This window comes from Haliotis cracherodii, unplaced genomic scaffold, assembly GCF_022045235.1.
Source record: "Haliotis cracherodii isolate W230 unplaced genomic scaffold, xgHalCrac1.p SCAF_8, whole genome shotgun sequence".
In the NCBI taxonomy this organism is placed as follows: domain Eukaryota; kingdom Metazoa; phylum Mollusca; class Gastropoda; order Lepetellida; family Haliotidae; genus Haliotis; species Haliotis cracherodii.
This window is the reverse complement of record NW_027266341.1, coordinates 31,702,681-31,713,839: the sequence shown is the minus strand read 5'-3', so window position 1 is coordinate 31,713,839 and position 11,159 is coordinate 31,702,681. Positions and strand designations below refer to the sequence as shown.

General features: G+C 37.6%; 1 protein-coding gene across 1 annotated transcript; it reads right to left on the bottom strand.

Moving 5' to 3' along the window:
* Positions 1–5,191: 5,191 nt before the first annotated feature.
* Positions 5,192–11,114, bottom strand: LOC139450083 (spermatogenesis-associated protein 4-like). The gene is made up of 6 exons (XM_071231722.1): positions 10,971–11,114; positions 10,280–10,409; positions 9,142–9,260; positions 7,782–7,944; positions 6,274–6,460; positions 5,192–5,778 (listed from the first exon to the last, which is right to left on the bottom strand). The coding sequence occupies exons 1-6, from the start codon at positions 11,045–11,047 to the stop codon at positions 5,663–5,665; spliced, it is 792 nt and encodes a 263-aa protein (XP_071087823.1). The 5' UTR covers positions 11,048–11,114; the 3' UTR covers positions 5,192–5,662.
* Between the last annotated feature and the right edge of the window lie 45 nt (positions 11,115–11,159).

Below are 11,159 nucleotides of genomic sequence, written 5' to 3'. Positions count from 1 at the left end.
TCACAGGATTCTCTGGTCCAGACTCGATTATTTACAGACCATCGTCATATAGGTGGAATATTGCTGAGTGCGGCGTAAAACAACAAACCAACCAACCAAATATGAACCAATATTTCATCTTCAAACACCAGCTGCTATATTTTTTAACATTATGTCTCTTAAGGTTTATTTTTATCATGTTTGGGGTTATTTGCTTTTGGGAATGTACAGTTTGTTTGTTTGTTTAACGCCACACTCAGCAATATTCCAGCTATATGACGGCGGTCTGTAAAATAATGGAGTCTGGACTAGACAATCCAGTGATTGACATCATGAACATCGATCAACGCAGTTGGGATCGATGACATGCATCAACCAAGTCAGTGAGCCTGACCACCCGATCCCGTAAGTCACCTTTTACAGATGAAAAAAGATATCCCTTGATATGATGTCTCATCCAGTGTTTACAGTATTTGTACAAGGATACATATTAAACCTTCCCCAATATACAGGTCTATTTTAGGTCAGGTGGGCTACAGAGCCTTATGACTCCAGTTGATACATAGATCGAAGCCTGCATGTTTGGCCTTTCCTCGCTGTAATGAGACTTCTCATGTTTATAGGCAGAATATCCTTTTCATCGTTTTACAGATGCCTTAAATATTTCAAAATTTATTAAATATAAAATTTTGATATTTGATAAAAATGAAATCAAAGGATGCGTTTTGAAAATATACCGAATATAATTTTGGTTTGTTTTTGTGTTAATTATCCTCAAATTTACATTTTGCTTCTCTGAAACAAGTTGATTTAACCAAATTATGGAACTTGTCAGTTTCTGTTTCTCTTTCTGATATATGTGTTTCTGACTTTGGTTGTTGATGTTTACTTTTATAACCTGATCAGCTAGGTTTGCTTCACGCTGATTGTCACAGGGTAGTGATTGTTATACCACAATGCATGTGAATGTTGTTATTTATCAGAAATGTAATTATGTTGGGTTTTTTCTATATTTCTATGAGATGTATTCATATATAATGGTTATAGTGACAACACGTTTCTATTTTGTCAACTGGAGGTTACAAACGAAGAGTTACAGCTGACGAGTGAATGCTCATCTTGTATAGCTCTGATTGGTAAAAGGAGTCATTATAACCATGCTGTTACCTATAGGTAGAAAAATCTTATTCTATCATGATGTTTTCAAATCCTCCAATCTGATTGTTCAGAAACAGTATCTAATCGATGTTAGACCATATCTTCCCAAGGCAAGGGAGTTAACTGACTTTAAAAGTTCAGTTTCCACATTTGCAGAACAAGGCTGGAATTATGGAATTATATTTTGGTTGAACTAACGAGTCTAATCATAGTCCAATCAAAATCCTGTAATGATATTGACATCCGGTTACTAAACAACATGTCAACTGCCGTGTTGAATTGGTTTTATTGCAGGATTTGCAGAGCATGTGTACCGTCAATTTGGAGTTATATTTATTTCCAAATCTTTTCATGTTTTTTAAATAAGGTGCTCAAGTGACAAAGCCTGTTTTATTACAATAAAAATTCTTTATTATTGATGAGATCATCATGACTGGATGCTTACTGTAATATTTAGGGGAGAATTATTTGTTAGGATATGAGTGAATTACTTGTAAGTATGTCAATGTTGGGCCAGTATAAATTAATCTTTAGATAAGTGCTGCCAGCACTGCCATTCTCCATGCCCACCCTCTTATCTTTTTGGAGCCAGACATTTAGGAGGGGTACAGATTTTGTGGCCATATATTTAGTAGGGGTACAGATTTTGTGGCCATACATTTAGCAGGGGTACAGATTTTGTGGCCATACATTTAGGAGGGGTACAGATTTTGTGGCCATACATTTAGGAGGGGTACAGATTTTGTGGCCATACATTTAGGAGGGGTACAGATTTTGGGCACTGACAGTTAGGTCAGGTAAAAAAAAAATAGGAATTCCAATTTCAAATATATATATTTTTATTTCGGCAAAATGTAAAGTAGCTAAGAAAGAAAATCGGGCCAGGATTTTTTTGACAAATTTTCAACAGGTTTTAATTATGGTATTTTGAATAATATGTTTTACTTTACCTGACGCAACATAGTGCTTTAACTTCCCTACATTTCAGAATAAATGAAATGTTTTAACCTTACTAGACGTTAGGTCCACCCGGGCTGCGTCCGTCTCCTCCTGGTTATCGTTTTGGCACCACTGTCTATGCGGTGCCTGCTATCATACCATGAAGAATATGAGGTTCGAGCCAAGGTGGGGTATCAGGGCACGGGCTTTAGTCTGTTTCAACTGTCTCTGTTCCAGTGCTGTCTATTTGTTAAACGTAGGGAAGCTTAAGCACTATGTAGTGTCAGATAAGTATAAAACATTGCTAATTCCCAATGCTCATATTTAAATTGATAGCGTGAGTAAATGAGTGGTGTTTCTGGATGGTTTTAAGAAAACACTTTCCATTGGTTTATTCTTTCACATTTCAAATTTTTGGAGTTGGATTTGTAAACATATGTAAAAACGTCTGGCCTCATATTAGACTAAAGTTTTGAGTAATTAGTGCCAATATTACTCAGGTGGTTATCATGCCATTGAACCAATTAAATGACAAATGCCTCTATCTCACTTTTAAAGAAACATGGATAATAGTCCAATAGTTTAAACTGGCTGATCGTATCTAAGTGTTGTGGTAGCCCTTTTGAATTTTGTACACAATGAGCTCCATCCATGTCGTCTGCTCAGTGACATTCGCTGAGCATTTCGATGAAGAATGTGAAAAGTTATGTTAAGTGTTAAGTGTTAGAAGGTTATGTTGACGTTATAGGACTTATCATTAGGTCGGGAAAATTACAAATCAAGATGACCTTCCCAAAAGAATGTCAAGAATGTGATCCAGTTGCTTGTCCAATTTGTCATGGCTTTCCCCAAGGATGCAAGAGCGCAAAAGGGTTTGTGGTCATAAATATTATGTCTATGTCTAGCCGTAAGACAAATGTTCATTTCTCTATTAATTGTGTATTTTTTGTTTTTAGACCTCCATTTAAGGTCAAGGTCACATGAAGAAACATGTCTCAGTCCTTAAGACATAATTGCTGTTAACGTCACAAAAATTCAAAGCAGTTAAACTGTACAAACCTACTTAGACCTGATAATTAATATGGAAGTGCTAAATGTGATGTCAGCCTCTTTTATTTCATCATCTAAAGCTGTCAGTTGCACAGCTTCTGTGTCTAATGATTCACAATCTGCTTGCAAGTTAGACAGTATTTTTCGTTTCCAATTCCTACCATCATAGCATGAGTGCTGATCACTTCTACAGTGTATTTTTTTTAATGTTGACTTCAACATCTGTTGTCAGTAGCATTATTTTTGTCATGATTCAAGAACCTTGCTACTAGCTCTGCATGCATAAACATATGCAGTGCCCTCTAGACAAGAGAGGGGAGATAACTTCAAATATAGAAGTAAACCAAAACAATGATGGGGAAACAATTTAACTCTGTTAAATAATATGTTACAGTATCACCCTGTGCTACATCACACAGTTGCTGCCAAAGATATCTGGTGGAAAATGAATCATGAAAATTAGGGTAATTGGCTTTATATGAACAGGGCTTTCCTCCCACATTAAGCTGACATGCCGTGATATATATGTTCAAGCGGCGATAAACTGAACTTACTCATTTAATTGTAGCTTGAAAGGAAGGGTTTTATTTATGATAGGTCTGAAAAATTGCATAAACACAGCATATATTAATTATTCAGTGACTCATAATGGACAATAAGACAGGCAGAAAAGATGGTATCAAGATACAGGGATCGATGATGTATTCTCAGAATCAGTTCTGGGTGATGCTGCATTCTCAGAATCAGTTCTGGATGATGTAATCTCAGATTCAGTTCTGGGGGATGTTGTGTGGTTGTAAGTTCTGGATGATGTTTCTCAAAATCAGTTCTGGGTGATATTGCATTCGCAGAATCAGTTCTGGATCATGTATTCTCAGAATCAGTTCTGGGGGATGTTGTGTGGTTATAAGTTCTGGATGATGGTTCTCAAAATCAGTTCTGGATGATGTATTCTGAGAATCAGTTCTGGCGGATGTTGTTTGGTTATCAGTTCTGGATGATGGTTCTCAAAATCAGTTCTGGATGATGTATTCTGAGAATCAGTTCTGGCGGATGTTGTTTGGTTATCAGTTCTGGATGATGGTTCTCAAAATCAGTTCTGGATGATGTATTCTGAGAATCAGTTCTGGCGTAGGTTGTGTGGTTATCAGTTCTGGATATACTGCCACTGTACAGTCAGTTTGCATGGAACCCTTTGTATCAGATGGATTGTGAAATGTAGCTCAGCAATCTCCATGCAAATGTTTTAGTTTTGTTTGAAGAGATTGATTGTAATCTGTGTGGTGAGCCAAGGATAATACAATTTATTGGTATTTAGATATGGATCAAGAAGAATTGATCCAATGCCGTGTATATATTGTTTCTTATGTAAGTAAACCACTTCATCACATTCCATACTGCAAGACCACAGAAACAACTGTTAACTATTTGTATAGATTGATGTAATAAAATTATACATGAGTAATTGTTTTGTGTTCACTCGTTAATCATACTCTGTTATTGACTGTCTGCTCTCTGGAAGGTTTGTGGACAACACTCTGCATCACTTTTGACATTGTGGTGTTTTGTTGGTTTGTTTATTTGTTGTTTAATGCTGCGCATCAATCCACGCAATGGGATACGATGACATGCATCAACCAAGTCAGTGAGCCTGCCAACCCGATCTCGTAAGTCACCTCTTACGGCAAGCATAGGTTGCTGAAGATCTATTCTACCCCTGATCTTCACAGGTCCTGTGATGTATGTAAATAAGTTATACATATATGCATAAGACTGTAGGATAAGAAATGTTGATGTGTAGGCATTTGTGGATAGATGTGACCAGTGTAGGGGATACATTTAAGTTTGATTTTCAGAGGTAAAGAATTTAAAAGATTTGTTGCAGCATGTTGGAACCTTTTCTTGCTAACTGGAGAGTTTGGGGGACTGCAAGGATTGGTCTTGTGATCCGAGAGTTCCAGCAGGAGTGTACATAGTAAGGATATCAGAGAGATACTCTGGGGCTTGGTTGTGAAGACATTTGAAGACAATGCATAGAAGCTTAAAATTCTTCTTGTGTTTTACATATTTATTCAGAATCATTCAATGTACAATGTGGAACATCAATGACTGATAATCATTATTTACAATTGTCTGTCATCTACAACAATTTTATATACAGTTTTATAACAGCATGTCAGCCTGACTGTGAGTACGACAACCACTTGTATCTACTTATGACAAATAAATACAAAATAATGTCAACACTTGCAAAAGACAAAAAAATATTTTTTTAATGAAATGAAACCAAAAAAATGAATGAATTAACCAAAAAATTAAAATTTCACATACCCACCGGTGTCAAAATCCTGACAATGATTTTAAGAAATGAGATATATTATACGACTTTTTCTTAGCTAATTTGTCAATAATGAACTAAAAAGTGGCAAGAGTTGATTTATTACAAACAACTGACTGCTTGTTGAATGATAATATCCCAAAGTTTGACATGCTGTTGTAGGCAGAAGCTGACAGTCTCCCCATCACGAGACTGGGACTAGTAGCCCTGGATGGGCATGTTGTAGAAGGCTGATTTGTCTACTTGATTCACTTGGACTTCCTTGAAGTGCACACTTGGCTCTCGTGGCATTGACTGGACGTTTGAAGTATCAGCTGAAATGTCATCGAAAATAGCAACTGTAACCATAGCAGTAAATAACACATGTTTGTGATTATTTTTCTGAGGTTATTGTTTTCTTTTATGTATGAATTCATCAAAGAAAATGACTAAAAACTACTGTTTTTTACAAAAAATATCATCCAAAATCATTCTTCTAATTTTTTCAGTTTGAAACAGTAATTACCAGTGTCTTGTGTGCACATGGTCAAGTCACACGCACATGCAATCCTGGTTTTGCCTCAGATACTAAGATTCCCGACATGGGTACAATGTGTGAAGCCCATTTCTGGTGCCCCCCTGCCGTGATATTGCTGGAATATTGCTAAAAGCGGTGTAAAACCATACTCACTCACTCGCTATAACAGATAAGCATCTTTATTTTACTAATATGTCCTGGGGGATATCGCTTGACCTCACTTAAGCTATATCTCCTGTGGAAGCCAGTTTTGGGTGATAATCATATGTATACAAAAATATATTCAACCTACTGTGTTCTCTAGCAGGCATACATTCAGTGTCTTCCAAGGCTTGACTTGCGTCAGACTTTTCCTTCAGTGGAGGTGGTGGTCTGCGTAGACTTTTTTCACCAATCGTTGCTTGGACATTAAACCTTTGTGGATCTTCAAATCTTTCCACCCTTCGGTGATCGATGTGATCATTGATTATTTTCTGTGACTGGAAAGATATTAAATACCACATTAGACACATATTTCAATTATTTCAGTTAAAAGTGACTGCATGAGTATGTGTTTGGGCGGTACACAATAGGGTACGCGAAGTACATGTATGTTTACAAATTAAACCCAGGTCGTGACGGGGGAATCATGATGGAATTCTGGAATCACTTAGCTATTGAACGACCATACATGAACATAGAGTTTTGAACCTCAGTACTAAAAGGTAACATGTCTGTGTTGTACAACGATAGAAACTAACAGGTTTAGCCCACTAGTCCTTGTAATGATAACATATAGCAAAACCCATAAAAAGTGAAAATTTCTACTAGTCCTTAGGATACCTTAACCATTGGGCAGTTTGGCAAGGACTATAGGACCAGTGCCAATTTCTAACACTGGCCTAGTTGTAAAGCGACTGCCTGTAGGGTGGAAGGTCCCAGATTTCATCCTTGGCTTCCTCATACCAAAGGGGCGGTCCGGTAGCCTGGTGGTTAAAGCGTTCGCTTGTCACGCCGAACACCCGGGTTGATTCCCGACATGGGTACAATGTGTGAAGCACATTTCTGGTGTCCCCCGCCGTGATATTGCTGGAATATTGCTAAAAGCGGTGTTAAACCATACTCAGTCACTCACTCACTCTTCATACCAAAAGTTAAAAGATGGTACTTGTTACCCTGCTTGGTGCTCGGCATTAAGGGGCTAAGACAAGCACTGGTCGGCTCGGAGTCGGTGTACTGTGTCGAGTGGGGTATTCATGTTAAATTGTGACATGATATCTCAATGGGTTAGCACTTTAAAATCGGCATTAGTCTGGACTAGTACACACACACGTGCATGCACGTCGCAATATACATACAAAAATCTTGAACACGATGTTAAACCCCATTTCACCTCACCTTGTGTCTTATGTTTTTAACCTTCAGCTACCAATAACAACCTATTCTTTCTCTGCTTCCTCTTAATATATTAATGACAAAGAATATCAGGAAAAAATGAATTTAGACTTTGTCTTGCTTTAACATAAAAAGCAAATTTGAACCATCAGGGCAAATATGGAGTATCTAACCAGAGTGTCTTTTGATATGAAATATATCAACATGAGTCGATAAAAATTTATCTCTCAGATTTGCCAATGTCACAATGGTCTGCAACTCATTGTGCTGCAAAAAAATGAAGTGAATTCTCTGAGGAGATGCCGCTTGATCTCTCTCCCAAGTGATATCTCCTGTGGCAGACAGTTTGATGAATCTGCTTATCTCAAAATGATTTCTCTTCACTCACTTGTTGATACATATTTATGTAAACAAAGAGGGACAAACCTTTTGTGCACCGAGTATGAGGTCCTGATCAGCCATGATTTCTGTGATACGTAGATTATTTTTTATCGACTTTGACGCTGTGGATCTGGCATGCATTGGCAGCTTGCTCTGGTAGGCCTTGTCAGTGAAGTCAACCTCCACCTCGGTTGGGACTTTTTTTACTCTGAATATGAAAAATGATCTCTTTAACAGCTCGATTGAGTCAAACAAACTATGATTGATTGATTGGTTTGTTGTTTTACGCCGCACTCAGCAATATTCCAGCTATATGACGGCGGTCTGTAAATAAACGAGTCTGGACCAGACAATCCAGTGATTGACATCATGAGCATCGATCCATGCAATCTGGATCGATGACATGCATCAACCAAGTCAGCGAGACTGACCACCCAATCCCGTTAGTCGTCTTTTAAGTCAAGCATAGTCACCTTTTACGGCAAACATGGGTTGCTGAAGACCTATTCTACCCCGGAATATTCACGGGTCCAAACAAACTATGAAACTGATCCTATGATCAGGCCTGATTTCCCAAAACAAACATAAGTTTTTACTCAAATCTCCAACTATGTTTGCAAAGACAACTCTGCTGAGTTTTTAACTCAATAGCATTTCTTGAATCAAACTCAGCAAAATCTCAGTTGTTGGACACAAGTGACACGATGTATAGAATTGTTTCCATCCAAAACCTGAATCAAAGGAACAGATTTTCATCCGACATATTATTCCAGTGGGTTTTCTCGATCAGTAAGCACCCTAGAAATAACCTGTCTCCTTCTCAATCTTTGCTTATGTCTATTAGCAATTGCTATTTTTGTTCATATCAAAATTTAAGTAACCATGTAGGCTAACCAAAGTTTTACGTGATTTCGAATTCAGTTTGAGTAAAAAATTGAACTCAGTTTTGTTTTAGGAAGGCATTTTGTTTTGTTTTCTCAAATTTGAGTAAAAACTCAGACTTAAGTCTGTTTTTGAACCTAAGTTTGTTTCTAAAAATCGAGGCATGGTCTACAGTATATTATTGTTGAATTGACTCAAGAAGCTTGAGATCGAGCATGCACCAGGTGGGAGTAATACAGCATCTTCTAGGTTGATTCCAAGTTCTAAGGCAGGTAAATTAAGATTTTGAGAACCACTAGGATGGATCCAGTGGTTAGTGTAGGTTTACTGAAATGCGAGCCCTGCAGATATAAAGGATGGGTTACCCAGTGGTAGAAACTAACACTTTTAGTCCACTAGTCGATAACATACAGTAAAACCAAAAAGAACGGCAAATTTCTACTAGTACTTATGCTACCTTAACTATTGGGCAATTTGACAAGTACTACAGGACGGTGCCAATTTCTGACTGGTTACCACTTACTTCCTGTTAGTGAGGATCTCGTACATCCTCTCTGTGAGAAGATTGGCAGCTCCCTCCTTGCAGTGAATGGTGCCTTCTATGAAGTCCTCAGGGATTTCAAGGTGCTGGCGTTTGATGAACTGAAAGGAGTTGAAAAAACAATTTGATTTGTCATCCTGGGAAGTGTTTTATCCAAGTATCATAATTGTGAATACACATGATATTGTGGATCAGATACTATGAAACTATCTGAATTGCTGCAGCACATAAAAAAGGTTATCAGGAACTAAGATAATATTGTAAGTTGTAGACGTATCACTCATAAAATCACATATGCCCCGAGTGATACAGTTACAACAAATGTATGTTACCGACATATTTTAATCTGCCATTGAAAAGAATTCAAACAAATTCAAAATTGATAGACAACAGTTGTTCAATTGAGCTGAGGTCAACTTGTGCTATGTCACGTGACTTTCATTGACTCGGAAAAAACATGCTGCTTTTTGCTTTGGGGTAAAATGGATTTATTCTCATGCTCAGAAATCCACATGCAGCCTGTCTTCTTCATGGTGGGGTATAAGGAATATATTCTCCCCCTCAGAAATTTATTTCCCTCCCAAGCGGGATATTTAGTATTTTATCACGATCATGTGAACAATTCAGATCTGATCATTCTGACATGGAGGTATCATAGGCCCATGTATATTGCACTACATTTCCATACCACACGGCCATGCTCAAAGTGCCAAACCATTACTGCCCAGTTAGAGGATCAGTGTGATCATTTAAAGAAGGTCGTTCTGACATGACCCTTAATGGGATATCCTCAGATCTTTGTTTAGCGATAGCGAGAACTAAGATCTGATTTGAATGAGATTGGTACTAGAATGGACAGCCTCTGGAATTGAAATACCTTTCAAAGATATTCCAACATCATTTGAATTGCTGAATCAAGAGAATACTTGAAGCAAATGTGCTTCAGTGTGGAGCAGGACTGAAGCCCTAGAAATACTCAGGAGTAAAGCTGCCAACACAGTTACACATCCAACTACTCACCACAACCAACAATGCTTAACTTCACCTGATTTGTGACCTGTGACCTGTACATAGGACCTCAGGCCACCACAAAAGTGACCCAGTGGTAAAATAAACTCACATTTTTCAACAAAGACCAGTTTTTCTGTTTGGGATCTAGTGATGTTCCATTGTAGTATGAATGCATCTGTATTTCTTGTGGAAAGTACCACGAAAATATCTCGGCTACGAGGTAACCATTCGTCAAGTCCCTGAAACAAATCAATATACATATGTAACTCACCTGACTGACAGGTACAATACTAGAAGAACTAGTCAATATGTTAAGGGAGCATGAATGCAGTATACCAGAAACCTTCCGCCATTTTGGTAAGGGATGTGTATGAAGTGTTCATTGCAGTCAATGACACAAATTATTGGTAAAGAGACATTAATTATTGTTATGATACTGACAGGGGTGATGTATAATAGATCATAAATGTGCTGTTTGTACATGATAGATCTGATCGGTAATTGAAAATTTTTCAAGAAAAAAGTACATGTCACCAACATCTGTGTATACAAATTATGGTGTGATAATTGATGGCACACATTAAGTTTAGGGTATTGTAATCCTCAAAATTGGGTTTTAACAAAATATTTCTCTCCCAGATATTTAAACAATAATGACTTGCCCGCATTATCTTGCACCTTTAAAAGAATTGAATTTCAAACACGATTTTGATAATTATTCATTTGAATCGGAAATTTTGTTGACTTCAAGCATGGGTACAAACACAGAAATCGCAATTGTTAGTTATTGATTAACATACCACTTCGGTGTTTTCATTTGCCATGTCAAATCTAGACTTTGGATCCACCTCAAAACTTCTCTGGACAACCCAGACATTATTAAAGCCACCAACAACGAGGTGTTATGAATGTGTGTTCTCGCTCTGACATACACTTCTCCATAAACTTCCGTCGTTGCCAATGACAACGCTGTGCTCCGATGTGAATAT

Excerpts from the sequence above, each read along its gene's own strand:
- LOC139450083 (XM_071231722.1), bottom strand. The coding sequence starts at position 11,047 with ATGTCTGGGTTGTCCAGAGAAGTTTTGAGGTGGATCCAAAGTCTAGAT. Across the intron at positions 10,410-10,970 it reads CAAATGAAAACACCGAAGTG|GGACTTGACGAATGGTTACC; the intron begins GTATGTTAATCA and ends GATTTGTTTCAG. Across the intron at positions 7,945-9,141 it reads GAGATCCTCACTAACAGGAA|AGTAAAAAAAGTCCCAACCG; the intron begins GTAAGTGGTAAC and ends TTTCATATTCAG.